At 39.4% G+C, this 26,054-nt stretch overlaps 2 protein-coding genes across 2 annotated transcripts; one reads left to right on the plus strand and one right to left on the minus strand.

Moving 5' to 3' along the window:
• The first annotated feature begins 1,119 nt into the window (after positions 1-1,119).
• Positions 1,120-12,215, plus strand: LOC107160628 (olfactory receptor 51E1). The gene is made up of 2 exons (XM_015507294.2): positions 1,120-1,229; positions 10,441-12,215. Exon 2 carries the CDS (start codon positions 10,483-10,485, stop codon positions 11,434-11,436), a length of 954 nt encoding a protein of 317 aa, XP_015362780.1. The 5' UTR covers positions 1,120-1,229; positions 10,441-10,482; the 3' UTR covers positions 11,437-12,215.
• Positions 12,216-16,828: 4,613 nt separating this feature from the next.
• Positions 16,829-17,792, minus strand: LOC107160640 (olfactory receptor 51I2-like). The gene is given in 2 exon segments (XM_015507299.1): positions 16,829-17,299; positions 17,301-17,792. Coding segments are annotated over 2 exon segments (963 nt in total).
• Positions 17,793-26,054: the final 8,262 nt, after the last annotated feature.

Consider the following 26,054-nt stretch of genomic DNA (forward strand, 5'->3'; position numbering starts at 1 on the left):
AGTTCCTAGGTTATTTTTCAAAAAAGTCTTTTCACCATCTAAGCCTGGGGGGGGTGGTTAATGGAGGCAGCAGAGTTGGCTCTAGGGTGATTACAGGGGCTATCAGGCTACAAGTTCTGCAGACACTGGGAAGACTTTGTGATTGGTAATTTTGATAAAATCTGAGACAGAATGGCCTGGTTTTACATGGTTTATTTTGGCATAGTTTGAGTTAACATGCCCTCTGTTGTGAATTAAAATGTTCAACTATGACATTGATCAGTGAAAAATAAAGAGAAACCAAATAAAAATCATGTTGCTTTATTTATAAACAGTTTTAACTTATTTCAAAATTGAAGATATTATTTTCATATTCAAATTACTCTCTAACTTTCTAAAAAATGTTCTTACTACTTTTGTCTTTAAGAGAGACACCAGAGGGCATTGGTCTTACATGGCTGGTATTGCAGGTAGGAGATGGTTAAAAAACCATATCTTCCTGCCTTGGCCAGTAGTTCAGTAGACCAAGGCCAGGGAGTGGTAGACAGAGGCACTGTCCCTGGGGATCCCTGGTATGAGTTAGTCAGACACAGAAGCCAGAACCTTGGAGACAAAGGAGTTCCTAGCACTTTGAGGAAGGGAGGATGGACCTCTTAGGTTCCATGGTCCACAAAAGGAAAGAAGGCAGAGGGTAAAGAAAGTTTCAGGGTGGAAATGGGGTGTCAATTATAGGGTCTTCCTGCAAATTAATTTTGCCTTTCTTCTGGCTGAGTTTGATAAGCCTGTGAAGAAATTGGCAGAAGGATTCTCAAGACGACCCTGGGCATAAAAATGAGTTTCTTCTAAACTTTTCTTGCTTTCATTGCACACTGAGAGCTGACATAAGTATCCAAACTGGCAGAAGCCCATTTGGGGAGGACTCTAGAGACCCATTCTACACATTGCCCCTCCTTCTCTATACCCCCAGGCACATCCTCCTAGGACTTAGAAGCTGGGAAAGAAACTCACACCAAAACTGGCTAGTGAGGTGCATAGGCTGATGGACCCTCTGGACATAACCTTGCACCCACCAGCAGGCAGGAGCAGAAGGAGGAAGGAGGGAAGAGAGAGAATAAATAATCCCTGCAAGAGAGGTCCAGAGGAGGAGGTGGAGACAGGGAGAGGGCAGGGCTTCAGTGCAATTTCCCAGACCTCTTTAGAAAGAGTTCCGGGGGAAAAGGCACACATTCCATCCCTTCAGGACAGCTGAGGTGAGTAGAAACCAGGGGGTGTAGGGGTGTGTGGGTTACTTGTGGCTAGCGATCACTGGTTAGTCCTTCTGAGAGACCGAGAAACCAGGCTGAAGAACCAGATGTACAAGGGTGGGGCTGGGGATGTGGGAAAAGCCATCCACTCCAAGGACAGACAGTAATTTCTTTTTGTGTGATGAAGGGAAGTAGGCAGGTGATAAATGTTGCCTAAGGATAGTTTTCAACCAATTTTTCAATAATCAGTGTACTGGTGTACCTGTCCAGAGGCTGGCAAGAGTATAAATGTCAGTAGGGACAGAGAACAGATTGGGGTGGGGTTAGATTGGGGTTGATTTGGGTTAGATTGTGTTTTGATGTGTGGACAGGGCCTTCCCTAATTTTAAGAATGAAGTTCAGTGTGTGACTGGGGATCAGGCTGTAGCTAGGGGCATATGGGGAACTCTGAGTGGGAACAGGGCTCATTCTATACTCTGTACCAGGAGTCAGGCTGTGGCTGAAACTGTGATTTAATAATCTTCCTGAGGCTTCAGTGCTGGCTCAGTCTGTGTCTAGGATCAGGGTTTATCTTTCAGTCCATTTAAAAAGCAGCTCAGCATCCACACTGCAACCTTCCCTGCCTTGCACTTTTTACCCCAACCACACTAGAGCCTTGCAGCTTTCCAAACAAGGTCTGGTTTCTTTTACATTGAGTCTTCGCCTTTGCCAGAGGATACTTTCAAAAACAAAGTAGACAAAGGGTGTTGCTTAAATTCCTTTCAGTCACTCATAATTAAGCTCCTTACCATGTCTGGCAAATCATAGTGACACAAGCTGGCCCCTGTCTCCTCTGGCTCATCTTAAACTCTCCTGTGCTGTTGGTGTTCTGGCCATCTTGAGCTTCTCTCTGTTCCCCGAGCTCCCCAAGATATTCTGACCTTAATACCATTTTCTTCTATTGTCTCCTTTGCCTGGAAAATGCTTTCCCTAGATCTCAGAGTGGTGGGTATTTTCTCATCACAGGGCTCTCAGTCATTTGTCACCTCTTTAGAGAAACTTTCTCTGATGTGTCTTGATCCTATCTTTCTCTATCCATCTCTCTGTCTGGTCCTTAATGCACTTTTTGATTGCTGACTAAATAATGTCTTTATATGAAATTTTCTTTCCTGTTTCTATATTTACTTTTAGTTGTTGTCCTCCTGGTATATGAGGTGCATGAGCATGATCTCATCTGTTGTATACACTGTTTGATCTCCAGCTTCAGCAGTATGTTTTTGTTAACTGAATCCTACTATCTCTGCCCTCCCCCACCCCAACTCCCTGATTAAATGCAACTGGTCCTGCAAGCCATGGTTCAGTGTCACCTCTTTGTGGAACCCTCTGAGCCTAAACATGGTGAGCCATGGTTGTCTTTGCTTCCAAGATCTTGATGCTTACCCTTGCCCTAGCACTTATCATAATGTGTTGTGAGAACTGTATGTTTGCCTCAGTCTCTCCTCACACCTAAAGGGCTGGAGCTGTGCCTTGTTTCCCCTGTACCTCAGTGTCCCCAGTACTTACTGAGTTGTCTGGAACATAGTAATCAGCAATCAAAAATTGCTGAAAACACTGTGTACTGACTCAAATCCCAAATCAGGTGTTTCTCCTGCTCCACATTTGCCTTCAGTTAGGCACAAGGTAGCCTAACTCCATGGGGCACTGATAGATAACAAGGTCAAACTTCGCAAGACTGATCCTACTTATGAGGAGAATGGAAAGGGACCTGAACCCTAGGAGCTCCTCCTTGGGCTAAATTTAGGGGACCAGTTTGACTTGAGTGAGTAGGATAAGGTGGAAATTTCACTCAAGTTTTTGTAATTATCAATTGCATTATTTCATCTTTCCAGTCTCATATTGGCCATTTAAAAAATAATGGCCAAACTCCTTCAAGGGTTCATCTGCTTGATCAAATCTAAGCAATGTATGGGGCACATTGGGTGCAGATAATTTGGGTGGATGTGATCTGGCAAGACTGCCCTTATGTAGAGTTAGGATAAAGTCTCCTCCAATAATTGTGAAAATACCCTGCGGTCTTTGTCAGTCATGGCATTGCTTCTGAGATCTGCCTTCCTTCCCTGGGTTGGCAGTGGGAACCAGAGGCTCCCAGGTATGTCTAAGATTCTCTCCAAGAGAATTTGCTTCCAAATATTCCCATTAAATCTGGAAGTAGCACCAGTGTCCACTTTGTTACTCTAGGCATGAGACATTATGTGTCCAGATAATGACAGACACCATAAACCCCCTCTCCCATTACCCCTTGTTTTCCTTTCACATTGAACCTAAGTGGGGAGAGCTAGCTGGAGGTCTTAAACTCTAGAGAGGTACCTGGACTCAAGGTCCTCAATTTTGGATTCAATGGAGAACAACATGAAGTAGCCCTTACAAATCATCTATTTATTCTTTTTTTTTTTAACAATGCCTTTATTTTTATGTGGTGCTGAGGATTAAACCCGGGTCCCGCCCATGCTAGGCTAGTGCTCTACCTCTGAGCCACAATCCCAGCCCCCATCTATTTATTCTTAAGGAAACTAGGTTATGAGCAGGGCATTTTGGAAAACATGTAGATTTGCCACTCTGTGCTCTAACCTTCAATGTTTTATCTGCCAAATGGGACTAATAATACTAACTTGATGGGTTGATGAGAAGTTCTAATTAGATAGCAAGGAGATACTTGGCAGAGGACAAATCTTTTAATCTCTGCTATGGTTCCTCCCTGTGTCACAGACAGTAGAGTTGGGGCTGGAAGAGGAGGATGCCGCCTCAAGTCCCTGTCCAGGAGAGTCCTCTTTCTGCCCTCCTGGTTTCCCTCTGAGATTATACCTGGGCCAGGTATTACACCTATCAAGCTATTCTTTTACTTTACCTCTTGGGAAGATTTTTTTAGCTTTCAGAGGGTGTAGCACAGTTAAAGGGAGCCTGGATCAGGAAACGTGTACAGGTCTTGGAGGTAGTCTAGGTCAAGTTTCTGCTTTACTAATCAACTGTTAAATCCTGAGAATGCTGTTTAACTCCTTGGAACCTCAGTTTTTTCATCTACAATGTAGAAAGGACACACAAAACTCCTCTCATGCAGAGTTGTTCTTGGATTAGAGATAATAATATACAGTAGGTACTGTATAGTGTCTGGCATTTTGTAGGTATATAATGAAATCTGCTAAAGTATTATTAAAAACAACAAAATCAGTGTTGTGGGTGATTTCATTGTTTCCTTGGGTCAGAAGAGAGGGTGAAGAGTGCCATCTTCCTCTCTGTGTGCTTTTCCATGGATCTATGAGAAGCGGTTGGATAGGGGATGAGTGTTAAACTGGCTCTAACTGGCAGAGTTCTGAAGGCCAGGGGGAAGGAAGGAAGGAAGAGGATTGAGGGCCTCAAAGTGAATCTCTACTCCATAGCTGGGGACTCCCTTGTTCCCCATTCTGAGAAAGGGCTAAGATATTCTTCATGGTTCTCCAAGAAACATTCCTGGGACTTGCTAAGATAGTTTGAGGTTTTAGAGAAAATTTCAAGGGCAGAGTTATCCCTTGGGGGTTAGGGCAGTGTGTGGGCTTTCTAAAAAAAGAAAGAAAGAAAAAGAAAAAAAATGATTTCTTTGTTTATTTTTCCTTAATTCTGCTTTTTTTTTTCCATAACAGAGTGATTTAGTTCCAACTTCCTTCTGAGCTCAAAGCATCTTTTGAGTGCATGCAAATGGTTTTAATTACTAACAGATGCTCAGGCTGGAAGGCTACCTGGGAGTTCTCTTTGTCCTCTGCTACCTTTTGGGGAGACTGTGAGATTGAGATGCTTCAGGGCTGGCAGCCTGAAGAGCACTACTTGGGCTCTCTGGCTGGCTCCCTCTCTGTTCCTTCTTTTTCTATTGCTGTAGTCTTCTTGGGTCCAGATTGGTATCCAACTTCCAGCAATAGCAGCCCATTTTGTGCTACTTATGCACATCCCTTCAAGGTCAGCTGACTCTTCCCTTTTAGATTTTGGGCATCTGTACATCAGTGCCCATTCTTGCCATTGTGAGAGATTAACTGTTATCACTGTGTGTGTCTATTGGTGAAAGAATGAGTGTGCCAGAGGTTGAGTGGTAATTAAGATAACAAATTGGGCGAAATGAAAAATTCTTGGAAACTTCAAACATTTCCATAGACCTTGTTTTCCATTTTTTTGATGGAAAAAAGTGCTTGCTCGCTGTGATTGTTTTTACAACACCTTTTGATATGCCTTATAATATAATTTCATAGCAGCACTATGAGGTTATTATTATTCTCTGCATTCTTTAGGGAGAAGATTCTTAGCTCCAAGATTTTGCTCACCACATCACTCTACCCACCATGGTAATGGAAGGGAGGTGGTTATTGAATCCAAGGACACTCTACCATTGAACTGTACCCCCAGCCCTCATTATTTTTTACGTTGAGACAGAGTCTTGTTAAGTTTCCAGGGCTGGCCTCAAACTGTGATCCTCCTGCCTCAGCCTCCCAGTTAGCTTGGATTATAGACATGAGCCACTCACTGCACCAGACCACCAATACGTTTTTTTTTTTTTTAATTTCTTTTCTTTCTTTCTTTCTTTCTTTTTTTTTTTTTTTGNNNAGAGAGAGAGAGAGAGAGAGAGAGAGAGAGAGAGAGAGAGAGAGAGAAAATGAATCTTTTTTTTTTTTTTTTTGTAGATGGACTCAACACAATGCCTTTATTTTAGCATGGGTCCTGCCCATGCTAAGCAAGTGCTCTACCACTGAGCCACAATCCCAGCCCCACCAATACATTTTCTTCCCCGCCCCCCCACGATGTAAACAGCAAAGAGGTGTTTATTGCGAGCTAGCTCGGTCCTCCACGCACACACAGCAACTGGTGACGCTGAGAGTCCAGGGTTTGCAGGAGTTTTATACAATCTTTAGAGAAGGCAGGGACCCCCACATACATCATAGCATCTCTTAGCAAATCATTACACACCGCGGGAAAATCAAACAACAACTCTAAAACATGATTCGCACATTCACTGGCGGGAACAAGTTGGGTAGGGGTGATTGGTTACTACAAGAGGGGGATTCATTTGAACTGATTGGTTTAAGCCAAGAGGGGGTGTTTGTGCTGAACTACATGGTTTCCCAACTACTGGGAGGGTCATTTGGCATCCCAGGTATTTTCCTGTCTCATGCAGATTGGTGGCTACTAGGGGATTGCTAGCCTGACTGAGTCAGGGACACCTGGCGTAGCAGATCTTTCCTGTTATTTGTAGATAAACAACTTAGCAGGGTGGAAATGTGCCTAGGCCCACCAATACGTTTTCAATGCAGCACATTTTTATTATGGGGATTTGTTTGCTCTACCATGTCTGTTCATGTGAAACTGGTGGATGGCATGGATACTTGGCCCTCTGGAGCATCAGAAGCTTCTTGCTAATGTTTTCAGGTGAGGGATCCTAGGTTTTCTATCAGGTGCAAACTATGCTTCATATCCTCTTTGCATTTATTAAAGCCAAGGCATTGCAGTTACTCTGTTTTCTGCATGTCCTCTTGTGCCCTCTGGCTCCCTGAGTAAGAAAGGGCTCTTCTGTTTGACCCTAAAGATTCTTGTTCTAAACTTAAGACCACCCTGCTCTGACCTTGCAAACATTCTTTCCTCCATCTCAAAAGTCTCTAATGTTCCTACATTTGGCAGACCGACCTCCTTCTTAACTGTGTTAACCTCAGATGCTCACTGGGGGATTCTTTTGTTGATAAAATTTATTTTTATAGTCAATAAACACTGACTTAACACTAATAAATATAGTAGGATGCCTGCCTGGCATTCAGCAGTTTAAAATTCAGGGAAAAATGAATATAGCAATAATTAGATTTCTTATTATCAGAAGGGTAAATGCATAAAAAGAGACCTAAGTAAAGTTCTTTGGGAGCACAGAGCAGGAAACATTTAATTATGCCCAGGGGAAAGAAGCTTAGGAAAAGTAACATAGGAGAGAGAAAGTAAGCCAGGACATAAAAAATGAGTGTGGGAAGTTGGAGGGAGGTCTGGGAGGAACCGTTTCTCTTGATCAAAGAATGAGAAATAAAACAGGCAAAATGAAACAGTCACGAGAATCAGTTTTACTTTTATGAAGCAGCATGTATTCCAATGTGGCTGGAGCACAGGGGCCATGGTGAGAGGCCTAAGGCCAGATTCTGAAAGGCAGTTCTTTAGCCATATCCTAAGGAGTTTTGTCTTTATTCTACAATCCATTTGGAATTTTCAAGCACTTTAAAATAATTGGCAGTTAGATTACGAAGATTGTGCTGATGAGGAAGGCTATACTAGAGGCAGGGAAGTCAGGATCAGAGTGTGTAGCTGGTGTGACTGGCGAGGCCACCACAATAGGAGAAAGACATACTGGAGGAAAACATTAAACAAGAGTTATGCGTTTTTTATGCTTCTTCTGTGATGTATTGAGTCAAATGCTTTTCACTCTTCTTCTCATTTAATTCTCACATTGACCCCATGAGGCAGGGGCTGTTATCATTTTAAAGATCAGGAAACTGAGACTTAGAAATTTTAAATGACTTATTTGAGATCACACAGGTCATGCCTGGGATTGGAACGTAGGATTGACTTCAAAGTTCATTCTCTGAATGGCCATAGAAGAGGTTATTTTTTGGACAGAAAGTGTTTGATGTGCTTGAGAGATAGTCAGGTAGACACTTAGTAAGACTTTGGAATTATGAATTTGAACCACAAAAGAGAATTCAGCACACACTAAATAGATTTTGGAATTGAGAGTTTATACATAGAAAAATGGATATGTACAAAGCCCCTTCCCAACTCTTAAGGGCCAAATCCTAAAGCTCTGACCATATGTATCATAGACACACACACACACACACACACACACACACACACACCTGGTCCTTTGTGTCCATGAGTTCTACATCTGGGGACCTGACCAACTATGGATCAAAAATAATAGAAAATACTGAACTTTTGGGCCATTAAGTAAAATAAAGGTTTTCTGAGCACAAGCACTTTGAAGCCACGGCAGTAGAGGCAGTAGATCTGATAACCAAGAAGGCTACTAAGTGACTAATGGGTGAGTCAGATAAATATTGTGGATACACCAGGTAAAAGGAAGATTCATGTCCCAGGTACACCAGAGTATGGTGGCACATTTCATCATAGTACTTTGTATCACATACAATGTAAAGCTTGTGAACTGCTTATTTCTGAAATTTTCCATTTAATATTTTTAGATCTCAGTTGACCATGAGTGATTGAAATCATGGAAAGAGCAACTATGAATCATCGCATTGAGGGAAAGATGACGTGAAAAGCAATAGGAAAGCAGGATAGAGCAGGGAAGAAAGCTAAGTAAGGCTGAGGCTTCAGCTGGAGACCAGCCTCAGCCTGTTTCCAGGGGAACTGATGCACTAATTATGTTGGGTGTTGGTATACTAGTGGTGCTGTATTGTTTAATGACTCTTCACAGAGCAGTTACATTGTATTAGGTACTGTAAGTAATCTAGAAATTATTGAAAGTGTATGGCAGGATATGCAGAGGTTATATGCAAATATTAGGTCATGTTATGTAAGTAGATTGATCACTCATGGGTTTTCATACTTGTAGGGGTCTTGGAAACAATTTGCTGTGTGATGGCATTCTATCTATCTATCTGTCTGTCTATCATCTATCTATCTATCTATCTATCTATCTATCTATCTATCTCTGGTGTATGTAAATATATTTGAAAACTACAATGTACTTAGACTAAATAATCTAATAAATAGTAAGTATACATGAATATTTGCTCTTTAAAGAAGCGCAGGTTGGTTAACTTATTAGAGATGCAATCTGAGATAACCCAAGTGTCTGACATCTCCTCCCTCAGAAAAGTATCTATCTCTATCTCCACCTCTATCTCCATCTCTCTTATCTCTATCTCTATATAACTTTGATAGCCAGGTTCAGTTCAGAGTCAGCCTGAACTCCACTATAAGATTGATTATCTAATGCCACCAGCTCTGGACTAGTGTTCTAATTGTGTTAATTCCTCTGTTTTAGACTGAGTGAGTCTCCTGGAAACAGAAAAGGGGTTTCTGCTCAAATGACATACAGTAGTCCCCCTTTATCTGTGGGCAATATAGTCAAAGACCACTAATGAATACCTGAAACTGAACCATACATATACTATGTCTTTTTGGACACATACGTAACTACAGTAAGCCTTTATCTTTTCACTTAAAGGGAGCCTTTGTGGATTCTGTTTGGCAATTCTAAATTACCAGCATCACTATCTTTACCACCTGGAGACAAGGAGGCTGACCTTTTGTACCCTTATGTCAGGCAGTCACTGGCCTCTAGATAAGCCTCTTTGGGGCCTTGTGGAATCTTGTGGAGGAAGTGCCTCCCATTTGATCAAGGACAAGTCTGTGGATAAAGGGGGAATTGTGAGCCCTTAGCATTTAACATCCACTGCATATTGGAGTTGGTGCTTTGGCTTTGTAAATGGGATCTGATAAAATACCAGTGGTATCTACTGTAGATAATCTGAGTGGTCTGGACAAGTTTAAAACTTTGATTGAACATTTGGGAAAAGTTGAAATGTATAGTTAGAGTTCAGAGTAAAGTTAATTGGGGTGTTTATTACAGTAGGATTTATCATAGTAAAATGGATGTTATTAATATTAGGCTAAAATTGAAACAGTTATTATGATTAAGTATTGGGTTAATGTTAAAGGGGTTAAGGCTGGAATGGGGGATGTCATCAGATTAGTGATGAGGTTAAATTTTAATGTGATTCGTTGTTAATACTAATATTGCTACATTTGGTTTGGAATTCATTAGTCTAATGATATGGTAAGAATCACAGTCAGTATTATGCATAAAAAAGCATAAGGCTGAACAGGATAGAGGAACTGATGGTATTTTTTAAAATCATCTGAGACCAATGTATGTATACTCAGTAGCCTTTCTTTTAGAACTAAATAACTTAAAATATGATTAGAATTTTGTCCTAGTGTTTTACTTGTTATTAAGATTGTACAGATGAGGTTAGTAAGTAGGACTGGGTGAATCTGCATATGATACTTTTCTATTAGATTGAGTTTAGAACGGGATTGAGAGTTTAGAGTTTTGGTAGGCAATGGAATTAGAATTTGAGTTCAAATAGGACATCAGGATTAAGGGAGGTATGCCTTGGGATTCTGGAAGATCTGACGATGGCTTATCTTTGCATTCCAGCCTCTACCTGCCTGGCATTGGTCACTGCTCAATTTCTTCACTATGGTGGTCCCCAATGGCAATGAATCTAGTGCCACATATTTCATCCTAATAGGCCTCCCGGGCTTGGAAGAGGCTCAGTTCTGGTTGGCCTTTCCGTTGTGCTCCCTCTACCTTATTGCTGTGCTAGGTAACTTGACCATCATCTACATCGTACGGACCGAGCACAGCCTACATGAGCCCATGTATATCTTTCTTTGCATGCTTTCTGGCCTTGACATCCTCATCTCCACCTCATCCATGCCCAAAATGATGGACATCTTCTGGTTCAATTCCACTACCATCCAGTTCGATGCTTGTCTGGTACAGATGTTTGCCATCCACTCCTTATCGGGCATGGAGTCCACAGTGCTGCTGGCTATGGCCTTTGACCGCTATGTGGCCATCTGCCATCCACTACGCCATGCCACTGTGCTTACATTGCCTCGTGTTGCCAAGATTGGCATGGCTGCTGTGGTACGGGGTGCTGCACTAATGGCACCCCTACCTGTCTTTATCAAACAGCTGCCCTTCTGCCACTCCAACAAACTTTCCCATTCCTACTGCCTACACCAGGATGTCATGAAGTTGGCCTGTGCTGATATCAGTGTCAATGTCATCTATGGCCTCATTGTCATCATCTCTGCCATTGGCTTGGATTCACTTCTCATCTCATTCTCATATCTGCTTATCCTTAAGACTGTGTTGGGCTTGACACGTGAAGCCCAGGCAAAGGCATTTAGCACATGCGTCTCTCATGTGTGTGCTGTTTTCATCTTCTATGTGCCTTTCATCGGATTGTCTATGGTGCACCGTTTTAGCAAGCGGCGTGACTCTCTCCTGCCCGTCATCATGGCCAACATCTACCTGCTGGTCCCTCCTGTGCTCAACCCCATCGTGTACGGAGTGAAGACAAAGCAGATCCGACAGCGCATCCTTCGTCTTCTCCATGTGAACATGCATACTTCAGATCCCTAGGAGTCAGTGATCACATTTTTTTTAAATATAAAATCCTCCAATTCTGATTTTAATAGAAATATTTTGAAAGACAGTATTAAGGAAAAAGATCTTCTTTAACAACAACAACAAAAAAATACAACTCAGAGCCTTTGAAGATGAAACTGGTGGGGGAGTCTTCATGTGGAAAGAAATGACAGGACCATATATCGTCATTCCCCATTTTCCAATTTTATCATCCTGTTTGTTTTTCACTTTATAATGAAGACCCTGAGGTAGTCATGGGTGAGTTATTACTTCCCATTTTTCCATCCAGAAAATTGCTTCCACTGATAGTTTGCTGCATCCTGAAACAAGTATAGTTCATCTAAAGAATACTTGCTAAAGGCTTAAGCCTGACAAAAGAAAATAAACCCAAGAATAAAATAAGGTTAGATAATTTGGCTCAAAAAGATGACTTCCTCTTCAGAATTCCCAATCATTTCACATGCAGGAAAAAGATATACCTGGATTTCCTTCTTCAAAACAAATTCCACAGAGAAAATTGCTTTTCTCCTGGGTATGAGGCTCTGAGGGGAAGATTGAAAGTAAAGCCTTGAAAAGACTACATTTGCCTACATTAAAGAGAGAGGACACACATTGTTCTGAGAGTTTTCATTTTCTTTCTTTCAGCTTCTGATTCAGGCAGGGATATTATTAGTACCCCTCATTGTATCAATGGGGAAATTGATGTTCTATGGGGACTGGAAAATTGCATAAGACACAAAAACTAAACAAAACAAAACAAAAAAAAACCTATATAAAAAAAGAAATTTTCATGCCAGTCCTATATTTTGTGAAAGGACTGTTTGACCAGTCGGATAAGGAGTAAGGTATTTCCAGAGTCTTGCATTTTCTAGAGGAAGTATTTATTCCTGTCTTTCACTAACCCCAATTATTTATGGAGCAAACTCCTGTTAATTGAGTTCATGGCCTTAATTCCAATAGCTCTTGCTCACTGTCCTGGTCCAGTTGCCACTCTACCTGTGTGGGGAGTTCCCAAAGAGTGGCTTATTTGGGAATGGTATGACTAACACTGAAGGCACTAGGATATCTGAGAGACACTTTAGGAAGAGAAGCAGCTAAGAACATCCAGGAGCATGTGACATAATGTCAGGACTTGTTACCACAGACCAGAATCAAGAGCAAAGGGGACCATGAAACTGAGTAGGGCCAGTGGCTCATATGACTGGCCAGGAAGCAAGGTTAGGGGAAAAATGAGTCCTCAGAGAGTGAGGAGAGCACATAGGTGGATACAACACATCCCTAGGACTTTGAGTTGTCCTGCAGGAGAAGTTTGTCAGATGATTATATAACACCACCATGAAAGAGGCCAGTAAAAATCCTACAGTTTGGATATGGCCTTGATCTCCACCCAAGAAGCCTACAAGCCAAGCACAGCAGTTCCAGAAATGGGTTGGGCACTGTACAGTTGCAATAGTGGCCTGGGCAGGATTTGAGATCAACACCTAAAGGGAGAGTCCTAGTCAGATCCAAAGAGGAGCAGACAAGTTTGAGGGGCAGGGAGCATAGTGGGGAGCAGGGCACATGGCCACTCATAATTTTCTGGCTATATTGAGTAGCACAGAGGCCTACCTGATAGAGAGAGCATAGAGGCGGCATATCCAACTTCTTGTCCAAGAACTCAGAAGAATGAGGATTTTGGGCACTTTGGAATTAGCTAAGTCCAGGTGAGTGGTGGTTAATAGAAATGAGAGCATAAGCTGGGGTTATTGCAAGCTATGGTCACTTTGAACTGTATAGAGGATCAGCTGTTGTCCAGAAGGGCCTTGGCATTGGAGTTGAGAAAAAGAATGAAAAGAAAAGAGATTTTTTTTAAAATGAGGAAAACATTATAAATCTCTATAAACAAAAATTGTAGACACCCTGAAAATATAAAAGAAATAAAAATGTAATGAAAATCTTCAATAAAATTGTCACCTTTGAATATTTTTAAAACACATTATTAGCACTTTGGTGTTAATTCTTCTGGATTTTTAGTATGCAGTTGTGTGAGTGCTTCTCCATGGGCACATGATAACTGTATGTGTCTGTTTTGTATTTGGAATCCTTTTGGAGGCAAACATAGATGGATAATAGATGAATCGGACAGACACATTTAAAAACTTTTCTAAAGAATTCCTAGTCTATGATAGTGAATATGCCCATGACAAAGACTCATGGCTATGATCCTGAATGACTTTATTGTTCTGTGAATGTAAATATACCCACCACCACCACTCCCACCCCTTTCTCATTTTTCCCAACAAGTACTAAATTCCAGATACTGGCAAAACTAGACCAGATTTCTGGTGATTTACTTTATAAATACTTTCTGGGATTCCTTGGAAGGGTCTGGAGAAAGAAGTAGGATGAAGGAGAAATGTTGCTTCTTTTAGGAGATTTGGTTGGAAAGTTGGGATATGTTCTGGACAATCCTTCATTACATGCCTTTCCCATGGACAGCCTTTTAACCTTCGCTGGGTCCTTTGTTCAGATCTTTCTGCCTCTGGCCCTATAGTCTCAGATATTTGTTGGGTCCTGGATAAGTCAGAATAATACTAAAACTTAGTATCTAAGTCATTTCTAGGATATTTTCAGGTTTAATCCAGAAATGATTCTTAGTGTGTCTTATGTTCTCCATTCTGACTGTCAACACTGGGGCCCAGATGCTCGTCTTCTACAGTGGCAATTGCCACAGCCTGCACACTGCTCTCCTGATCTTCAACATCTTTGCTTCAGTTCTAAATCCCATGTAGATTACACTTGTTTTTCTAAACACATCTCTGATTATCTTACTGCCCTGTTTGGAATCCATTAAAGATCGCCTCTCAAATAGCATACAAATTTCTTAGAATAACAATAGGTTATCACACAATAGTTCCTCTTCCCTTCCATATCTGTTCTTATCCTATTTTTTTGGTATATTTTTTCAACATATCATGCATTCTGATACTTTACAATACTTGCTGTCTCTCAATGTTTCACATACTTTAAAGTCTCTGATTCACTGTTTCTTTTGTCTGAGTTGACTGCTGCCATTTTTCTTTTAGTAATACCAAAATAAATAAATAAATAAAAAATAAATAAAGCTCTTGGTGATTCATGAGGACCCCAAAGCCTTCATGCTATAGTGTTCCCAGATCTCTTTGTTCAACTTTACAACCGGACCATTTCTAGTTCACAAGAATTGGAGAAAGCCTGTCATCGCTGAGTCTACTTAGGTTAATAAACTGCCTTATTCCACTCCTCAAACTGAAATAAGACCCCCTTGTATGTGATGGGCACACCTGAGGAGTGCTATCCTCCTCCATTGTATCTGGGTTTCTGGTTACAGGCAGACCTGAATTTGGGAAAGAGCTATGTTATACCATCAATTTAGGGTTTCAGTGCTGATGTGTGTGATCTCTCTCTTACATACAAAACCCTCAAAGTTGGTCTTGCCTGGAATTGTACGGGTTTTTATTTTAGACTTGATTCAAAAAAGGTGAATCTGATACAGAATAAAATTGTGGTCTTGCCTTTTATACTGCAGGGTTTTCAACTCTAGGTAAGTTAAAGTGAAGGATGTGGGTGTGGAGAATCTAGACATCTGAGATAAGGACCCAGAAGAGAGAGCAATCTTCAATATCAGCCTTCACTGTGGAAGCTGAAAGGCAAGGGAGTCTTTTGGAGAAATGGACATTCCCAAAAGAAGTTTCAAGAAGAATCAGTGCTAAGGCATATGGCACCATATCATCTGATCAACACATTTATTTATCCACTTATTCAATAAACATGTCTGGAAGAAAAAGCTAATAAGGTGAGGCAATGAGTCAGAGCGGCAAGGGCTAAGGAGAATAAGACAGAGAACCTAACCTTAGGAGACTTTTAGCTACTACATAGTCTCTTAATAGTAAATAGTAATCTTGTGAGCTAGCTTCCTGATTCCAAAGCATCTCTTAATTTCTTCCACTGAAGTTGTAGGGTGGAGTGGTGGTATTAGATAAAGATTGTTCCTCCTGGATCCAGTCTTGTGCATATGTCCAACAAACTTCTAATATACAAACTTCTTAAATACAAAATACTAACTTATTTTACAGTAAAATATCTGATAAGTGATTTTTTTATGTACTAGGTACAAGCCAAATTATTTAACATAGTCTGTGCAATTCTGTACAACCTGGTCACCTACCTTTCGGGCTTTACCCCCTTCCGTAAGATTATAAGCTCTGGAGGTATTGTTTAGTCTTTAATCCTCCTTACTTCTTTGCAAAGTAAATGCTAGACATGGATTTATAAGATAACTGAACTTTATGGTATTCCCACTGTCTTAGCATGGACTAGGGATTTTCAGTGCTTGCCGAGCCTAACAGGTTCCCATGAGTCTATAGGAGGGTCTTCTTAGTCTTTCTCTGTTATTGGTGCATATTAATTATAAATATCAGTAGGTTTCACTGTGTCATATTTGTACATGAACATGTCATCCTTTGATTAATTTTACTCCCTAGTACCTCCCCTTGCCTTCTTCCTTCCTCTGCCTAGTCTTCTTTCTCTATTTTCTACTTACTCTCCTAAGGGAACAAAAGGGTATACAGGGTTTTTAACTCTAGGTCTTTCTTCTATTTTCATGAGATCCTTTCCCCCCTTGCTCTAGCTTCCACATTTGAGAGAAAAGAGATGATACTTATCTGAGTCTGGTAATTTCACTTAATAAACTGTTCCATCCATTTTCCTGCAAATAACATAATTTCATCCTCCTTTATGCTGAGTAAAACTCCATTGTGTGTATATACCAGATTTTCTTTATCCATTCATTTGCTGACTGATGCATAGGTTAGTTATATAACTTGGTATTGTGAATTGTGCTACTATAAACATGAAAATGCATGAATCTGCTATTTTTAATTATTTAGATAAATGTGGAGAAATGCAATAGCTGGATCACATAGTAGTTCTATTTTTAGTTTTTCTGAGGAACTTCCATACTGATTTCTACAGTGGCTATACTAATTTACATGCCCAACAAAACGGTGTAAGGATTCCTTCCCTGCTCCCACATCCACAACAGTGTTTCTGGCTATTTGTGTTCTTGATGATTACCATTCTGATAGAATGGGATGGAACCTCAGTATAGTTTTGATTCCTGTTTCCCTAATGACTAAAGAGGTTCAACATTTATTTTCATGTAATTCTTGACCATTTGCACTTCTTTATGAAAAGTATCTGTTTATTTCATTTGCCCAGGAATTGAATGAGTTATTTGGTACATGGGTGTGTGCTGAGTTTTTTTGAGTTTTTTTAAAATGTATTTTAGAAGTTAATCCTCTGTTGGAAGAATAGCTTGCAAAGATTTTCTCATTTAACAAAAAAATCTATTATATCTTAAGTTTTATCACCCTTGGTCTTTCTTCCTCAGAACCCTGAGCATGGCTCCCCGGATGGGCTTGGACTTGACACTGTAGATGATGGGGTTGAGCACAGGAGGCACCACCAGGTACACATAGGCAACAAGAGCATGTACAATGGGGGGCAGGTGCCTCCCAAAACGGTGGATCATGGACACACCTATGACTGGGATGTAGAAAACCAACACGGCTAAGATATGAGAGACACAAGTGTTGAGGGCCCGGGCACGCTCCTTGGGAGAGGCCAGCCCCATCACTGTATGAAGAATAAGGGTGTAGGACAGGACAATAAGCAAGGAGTCCACACCCACTGTGGACAGAACCACATAGAGCCCATACAGGATGTTGACAGTGATGTCATCACAGGCCCTTTTCATGACATCTGCGTGGAAACAAAATGAGTGGGACAGAAGGATCTTGCCAGGGCAGTAGTTTAGTCTTTTTAGCAAGAAAGGGGCCTGGGAAGAGGGACAGAGTGGCTCGAGCCACAATGGCCATCCCAGTCCTGATGATGACATTATTTGTGAGGATAGCTGCATAGCGCAAGGGGTTAGAGATGGCCACAAAGCGGTCAAATGACATGGCCAGGAGCACTGAGGACTCCACTACAGAAAAGGAGTGCAGGAAGAACATCTGGACCAGACATGCATTGAAACCAATGAACCGATGGTCAAACCAGAGCACAGCCAGGGTTGTGGGAAGTGTGGACAAGGTGAGGCCCACATCAGTGAGAGCCAGCATGGACAGGAAGTAGTACATGGGCTGATGCAGGCTGGGTGTGCTTCTCACAGCCAGGAGGATGAGGCAGTTTCCAGTGAGTGCCACAGTGTACATGGAGGAGAAGGGGATGGAGATCCAACCATGAAAGTCCTCCAGTCCTGGGATGCCAATCATGAGGAAAGCAGGTGGCTGAAAGAAGGAGATGTTGCCATAGGACTGGGAAGGGAGCATCCTTGGAAGGCAGCTGAGGGCTCTTTAGAGATTGTGACCTCTTCAATCTGAATAGACACTGAGATGATCTTAGATGACAAAAAAGAACAAGGTAGTGCTAAATCTAAAGTTTAAAAAAATCAAGTTTCAGAGCTGGTTCTACCATTTACTGATATGTGTAAGAAAGCATAATAATGATAATGATTCAAATCCTCGTAGACTATCTGATCGTATAAACTCTCATTTTGAAGATCTGGCTCCTTTCAAACACAAGATTGGGCCCTCATAGCCATGTCAATGCTACTTCCAAAATCTTATTTTGCAAGAATTATTATCTCTAAGGTTGACACTGGGTCTGAACTGGTGGGATGAGATTCAGTCTGCCAGGAAATAGTAACTAGAGTTCAGAGAATGTAGTTGTTATGTACTTTTTGCTCAAATTGAGGATGCGTTATTTTCACATGCATAGATGGAAATGAAGAATGCCTGTTTGGAAAGAGACAAAGACAATTGATTCAAATCAGTAGAGAGGAATGAGGAAGGGTAAGAATTCATGCAGGGTATAAGCAGAATCTGAGAGAGTGAGGGGTTGCCGTGCTTTTTCTAAAGTCAGTTATTCCTGAGATCATCTGTTTATCTTACCCTTGATTTTTCTATAATACACTTTTGATATGTAATAAGTTACATGATTTATTATTAAACATTTTGGGCCAAATTTCTTCATACTCAGAATCAACAGAGACTTTCTGTAAGGCAATTTTTTTTTTAATGATATAAGGCTGTAGTGACTGACCAATGGTGAGTGACTCATGTGTTATAGTCTTGGAGTTTGAATGCATGTGTGTCTGATTCCAAATTTAATATTCTTTCCTCTGATGATGGCCTCTTCTGATGTTACAAAGTATGAGAAAAATCTCCTGAAGTGCAAAACACCCCAAACATGATTTTTTAAATTGTATTGTCTAACACTTTGTATTTCTCAAGTTCTTTCATTGCATATAATTCATTTAATCCTCACAGTTATTCTTAAATGTAGACCTGAAAGATTATTATTCCTACTTCAGGGATGATGTAACTAAGGTTCAGGGAAACACTTGTCTGTGTTACTCCTCTACTTTAAATCCTTCAAGGGTTCCCTTGTGCTCTCTAGTAAAATGCTTAGGATATGACCCATACACTCCAATGATCTAGGGCCGGCCTAGTCTCTACTCTCATTGCAAGCTAGACTATCTCTTGCTCAGTAATCTTTAGCCATGCTGATCTTATTTCAGTTTTTTGGATAGGCCAAATTACTTCAGTTTAGAATTTTGTGATATCTCTACTCACCTCTTGCTTTTGATGTGGCTGGCTCCTCATTCTTTTAGATCTTAAACATTGTCTTCTCAGAGCCATTTAGGTAACACCAAGTAGATGCTCTGAGCCACACACCCACTTATTATGTTCACTAAATATTCTTAATTTTCTTTATACCACTCAGTTCATTTTTTAATTTTATGATTATTTCTTTCTGTAATGTTTTTCTACTTCTCTCACATTAGATTGTAAGATCCATGAATACAGCAACCATATGGTTTTGTTTGCTAACACATAATTCTTGTATAGTGCTATACCTGGAACAAAGGAAATTCTCAGTCAACATTTGCTTGTTTGAATGAATAAATGATAGAACAAATAACCAAACCTATAAATACATGAAGGAAAAGGAAGTCAGGATAAATTGTGAGTCTCTAGGCTTTAAATACTAGGTTCAGGGCTGGCTTGGAAGATGAGGAGAAATGAGGCCCTGTCTCTGAAGATCATGAGTTATTATACACTTGGGATGAAGTTTACATATGTTAAATTGATAGGTGATTTCACACAGAAGAAATTTCCAAAAATGGGCTTAGTCAAATTTCTGAAAAAATGGATTTTTATCAAGCAACAAGGAATCTCAAGTATTTGATGGATCCATACCCTACTCTGAGATGCCTGGTGGGGATGCCCACAATAAAAAGCATCCTTACATAAAAAAAATTTGGTATATATACACAATGGAGTATTACTCAGCCATAAAGAAAAATGACATTATGACATTTGCTGGTAAATGGATGGATCTGGAGATTATCACGAAAGTTTGAATGTTTTCAAGTATATGTGGAAGCTAACCCAAAATAAGGGGGAGGGATAGAAGTTCAGTGGAGTAACAATGGGGATTGAAAGGAAGGGAGAGGGAAGGGGAAAGGAAAGACAGTGGAATGAATCTGACAGAACTTTCCAATGTACATACATGAATACACCATGATGAGTTTCACCATCAAGTACATCCACAAAAAATTAATTAAAAAACAACTATAGGTAAATGGCAGAAAGATCAATAGAAGGAAGGGTGCTGAGGGTGGGGAAAGGCAAGGGGAAAGAGAGGTACTGGGGTCTGAAGTAGATATGACATATTCCATGCTTTTATCATTATGCCAAGATGAATTCTACTGTCATGCATAACTGAAAAGAACCAATTAAAAGGAGCATCCTTACAGCTTGCTGTCAGATTATCTGCATAGGGTTAAGGCTGATGGACATCTTCTTAGCAATTCATTTTCTCTGACCAATATGCCTTGCATCTATGCTCTCCTTCCCCTTGTTCAAATCCCTAAGTAAACTGCTCATAATTTCATCATTTCTTTCAGTTTCTTAAGCAGTTGCTTTACTGTTATAATTTTTATCATCAATTTCTATGCCAGGCCATCAGTGTCTTCAGTTGGAGCTCAGCTCTGGCACTTGCATGCACTTCTTTGCACAACTCTGGAACTGGGATATTTGGGGTGACCGCAGCTGAAGAATCCCTGAGGCTTTCTCTTCATGTCTCACTATGGTTGAGAAACACTAACAGACAGTATGAAGCAGATGAAATGAAATTAACACTTTTTACAATGTTGAGAGAGAAGAGGCTGCTGATTTAGTACTCTATTGTATCATTGTTATGGTGGGTATATATATTAAGAATCCAGTCAGCTTTAGGAACAATAAATTCAGTGATGCTACTTTCTTTTCAGTGATTTTCATGTGCTACACATGTGCTACATACTGCTACAATAACTTCAATATTCTGTCCCTCAGCTCCAATGCAGCACTGTATGGTAGATATATCTATGGTAGATATAACTTTCTTTATTTGCACATATGAAGACAAAGATGTCAAATCTAGGGAATCAAATGTCTTATTGAATTGGAAGGGCAATTCAATCTTGGTTCTTTTTGACAAAAATTACCTTGTTTTTTCAAATGAACTGCACTGTTTGTTGCAGATGGTGCTAGATGCCAGGATCACTTTCTCCTTATGGTTCTCAATTTCCTTATCTGTAAAATTAGAACTAGGTTTTTCTTTCAAACTCTGGCATTTGGTGATTGCAATATCCTGTGTTCCTAAAATACAATTCTATTTTACTTTCCTACCTCTTCACTTAACTCTGAATTTTATCCTCTGAATCTCTTCCTCCTAAGATTTCTTTGCTCATTCATTCATTTATCCATTTTCTTTTCTATTTATTTTGACACAAACCTATGAGCAATTTTTTCCCTTCTGTTTATCAGTTCATGACTTTAGAAAATCCTGCATATACATTTTCACAATAATTTGTGATTTCTCTTTCTTCTCAACAGTTTGAATTTTCTTAAACTAGTATGTCTGATTCCTATTGATAAACTCTGCTTAAGAGCATATGGTACAGATGATGGTTGATTTTGTGTCAATTTGGCTAAGTGATGCTACCCAGCTTTTGGTCAAACACCAGTCTAGATGTTGTTGTGAAGGTCTTTTTAAATATGTGATTATCATATTGTCTCCATTTTTTAGCTTCTGTAGAAGAAACAATTGTGTTCATCCATAAAACAGAATAGTTTGGAAGGTAAATATTTTGTCTGGTAATGATAGTTGGTATTTCACTGATATGTAGAGTGGTAGTCAGGAAGGGCCACACTTGTTCAATGTTCCCCATTTACCCTTCCCAAAGCCACAGACTGGTGGAGGGTAGAACCTTCCCTGGTAGATGAAGGAATTGTTCTGCAATAAAAGTTAAATAAGGCCCTGTCCTTCTTTTTAAAAATTTTTTATTTATATATGATAGCAGAATGTGTTACAATTCTTATTATACATATAGAGCACAACAATACAAATACAGATTATGGATAATCTTAGTATATTTATTACTTGTTACAAATAATAACTAACATTTAATATATGCATATGGAATTCGCCAAGCATATATTTGTATATATTCATTACCTGAATATTAAAAATAATAATTGCTTGTCTATTATATGCATACAAATTTTGCCAGATGCTTATCATCTGAAATTGGGATTAGTATGAAAATCTACAGGAAGTTACCTATTATTTGGCATAGTTTATTTGATTCATCAAATGTTATAGTCTAGGTCTCAAAATAAAAAAGAGCTGGGGATATGGCTCAGTGGTTGATCACCTCTGGGTTCAATCCCTGGTACCAAAAACCAACCAACCAAACAAAAAAACCCCTCATAGTCTATAAAATAAAGTATTAATTTATTTAAATGTAACAACAACTCTGTGAGCTAAGTACTTTATTTTATCCGTTTTATATAAATGCAACTGAGATACAAATGCAGCCAAGTAGCTTGCTCAAGGTTAGAAGTGGTCAGGTCTTAGAGGCAGGATTCAAATCCAGGCAAAGTGCTTCCAGTACCTGTGTCCTTAACCTGAATGCATTTCTGCCTCTCAAATGATTGGTGTCTTTTGGTTTGGTCATTTATTTCCCTATCTGTGTATGTTCTGTCCCTAGATTGTTAAAATATGTCTCAATATCTCTCTTGTTGTACCCCTAGTTAAACTGAAAGCTAATGGAAGCCACTCAGTTTCTGACTTTGGTATGAGCAGTGGGAACCATTTTATCTTCTCACTATCTTTGTTCTTTGTCTTTTAGATCTGTTCTCAAATCCTGAAGAAGTTCAACATCACAATTGATTTAGTGATATGACATTTTTATCATTAACAACAGATATGATCTGTTATCATTGTTTACTGATTTCACCAATTGGACCCATAGTATGAGATCGAGTTACAGAATTGGGAGACAATTAGAATGAAGAAAGGCACAACTGTGAACAAAACTAAAGAAAACTGAGTTTCTCTTTCCAGAATATTCAATAACTAATTCAACTTCAAAATATTTTCTTTATGTTCTCTTTATCCTAAATTGAAATTCGATGACATGTAGGATCTGACAGATTAATAGGGGGGTAAAGAGAGAGAAATACCTCATTTCCAAATAGCATAACAAATAAACTTTTTTCACATTATCGTTCTCACCTTCACTATCAAGTTAAAATACTCATGTATATAGAATGATCAGGTCTAATTCTACTAACTTAATCTTATACAGTGATATATTATATACAATGATATCATTACTCTATCACACCAATTGGCACAAATTTATCATATTATTCAAAATACTAACATGACAATTTCAAGCAAATAGTATGCTTTTCTTCAATAATTCAGCTCAAGTCAATGAGTTAAGGTTACTGTTCCCATTAGTTTGACTATACAGAGTCTACATGATGTGTGTATGTTTAAGATAATCAGAAGGAAACATAGGGTCCCATGATTAAGGTGAGATAGTTGAAATAGGTCATATTTGTTAAAAGTGAAAAATAATTGTATAATTTTTCCGTGTCTCTGTATAGAATTCACATGGTTAGGATGTGAATTTAATTTCAAAAAAATTTAATTTAATTAAAAAAATCACAATAGTATTTGAACATAATTAGAAGACATAGAGTGGACAATTATAGACCTTGTTTGAACTATTGAATTCCTACAGAATCATACAACTCAACTTAAACTATTTCATAATTATTGACAATTGCAAATGAAAGAATTCATGGATGGACTTGAAAACATCATTAATGCCAAATAATTAACTTCTTCAAATAAGTCTTGCTATTTTTATTCATGGCAACTTTGTCAGCAAGAAGCCACTGGACATATGCAGAATCACACATACCTCTTTTCCCAATGTTATGACTTGTAAATATTTGTGGATGGATGAAGAGGAGGGAGAAGGAAGTGAAAAATTCTGTATTCTTCAGGTGAATAATTTACTTGTTTGGGTTAAATAAAACACATTGAAGAATATGAAAAAATGTGATTATCATATAGGCAATTACTCTTGCTAATGTGGGTGGACCTCATCTAATCATTTGAGGGAAATTCTGCTCCAAATTGCTTTCAGACTCCAGACTGTAACATCAACTCTTCCCTGAGTTTCTAGCCTGCCCAACATATTTAAGATATGTCAGCCCACACAGCGTACAAGCCAATTCATAAAAGCCCATTCAACCCCTCTCTCCTTACCATTTATTGGTTCTGTTTTTCTGGAGCGCTTTAATTAATACACAACACCTATCAAAAATTGAATCATTTAAATGAAAGCATAAAAAATCACTGGAGAAATCTATGGACAATACTTATGTGTTGCCAATCATGAACAATTATATTTTTTCTAGAATACAAGTCCATGTATATAGACTTTGAGTAGCCCCTCAGCCTAACTACTTTGGGTCATCAACATAGGTATCTTGTTCTGAAGCATTGTCAGGGCTTCTGAGCACTTGCCTGAGCTACTTTATCCATGGGCCACAGAAAGAGAGCTAGTCTTCTTGGTATTTTTTATTTTTCTCTTATGCAAAGTATGTAACTACTAATTGGAGATATTCAATACTTAGGTCTCTTTATTTCCCTGATATTTCTGCTTTTTGGCTTTTCTTTTCTTTTGGCTATTTTTTTGAGGGAGGGGAACAGGATCCCTCCAGCAATCTGGAAAGTAGAGAATAGCTTAAGTGTGGGCTGGGATTACTTACCCTAGCTTCTGGTCTAAGCTGTTCTGTTGTATCACATCTATAGAGGCCAAGGAACCCTGGACAGCTAAGATGCTATTTTATTCTGCAACAGGAAAATGCATCCAGTCTCCAGGGAAAACAGGCTTTAGGGAACAGAGAAATTGCTCTCTGCTCAGCTTTACTCTTGGGATGGCAATACTTGAGGAGAGGGTAAGGTAGCTTGAGGGAGCAGTGAGGAGAAAAGAAAGCTGAGAGGTTTTAGAAATGAGAGCAATCAGAACTGTCTAGCCCAGCTTTCTCCAAGACACACTTCCTGCAGGTTTTGATTCTTTGGTGGCCCAGTTAAATTCTTACCTTGGTTTTAGAAAGTATATCTTTCTATTTTTCTGGAAGAAGGCAGACTTAGCTAACCCTGGAATCGGACTGCATAGGACTAACAATAGAATAAAGATTCAATAGGAGTCTGAGGAAGGAAATAATGGATATGTCACAGATGGAAAAAACATGATGCACCAAAAGAGCTTCAAAACCCAAAGAAACATGATATATCAATATGGACAGGGAGATTGCTGAACAAGGTGTCAGAAATTACCAAGTAGCAAATGTCTAAATGTCCCAGTAAGACACTGTTTTGATTAACTCCTCGAAAATTCAGCAGCTTATCACATTAGTGAAGTTCTTATGGGTTCAGTGGTCTTTGTCCTGGTGGTGCACCTTCTTCAGAATTAGGGGAGGTTATTGCTCCTTATACTTCTTACCACCAGGAAAGAGGCCAGGGAGGAGGCACTGGCACATACCTTTAAATCCAGCTACTCAGGAGGCTGAGGCAGGAAAATCATAAGTTTGAGGTCAGCCTGGGCAACTTAGCAAGCCCCTATCTCAAAATAAAAAGTATAAAACAAAAACCAACCAACCAAACATACAACAACAAACAAACGAACAACAAACAAAACAAAACAAAACAAAACAAAAAAAACAACAAAGCAAAACAACAACAACAAAACTGAGAATGTAGTTCAGTGGTAGAACTACATTCTCAGTTTTGTACCCCTGGAGTACTGCAAGAAAAGAAAATTAAAGAAAAAAAAGAGGCTTAGCCCTTGATAGTTTTCTTTGGATTTCAAAGATAGCACGTAATGCACTTAGAAATAATTCTGTGATTCATTTATCAGGTAATCAGCAGGCTGTTAGTTTTTTTTTAAACATTAGAAATTTATTAGTTGCTCAAAACATTATATTGATCTTGACATATCATATATGATACATTTGTTTCAAATGGGGTATGAATTCTTATTTTTCCACGTGTACAGATTGCAGGATCACATTGGTTATACAGCCATGTTTATACATACTGCCATACTAGTGTCTGTTGTATTCTGCTGCCCTTCCTATCCCCTTCCTATCCCCCCTCCCCTCCCCTCCCCCCCC

The sequence above is a fragment of the Marmota marmota genome, unplaced genomic scaffold, assembly GCF_001458135.2.
Source record: "Marmota marmota marmota unplaced genomic scaffold, marMar, whole genome shotgun sequence".
In the NCBI taxonomy this organism is placed as follows: Eukaryota; Metazoa; Chordata; class Mammalia; order Rodentia; family Sciuridae; genus Marmota; species Marmota marmota.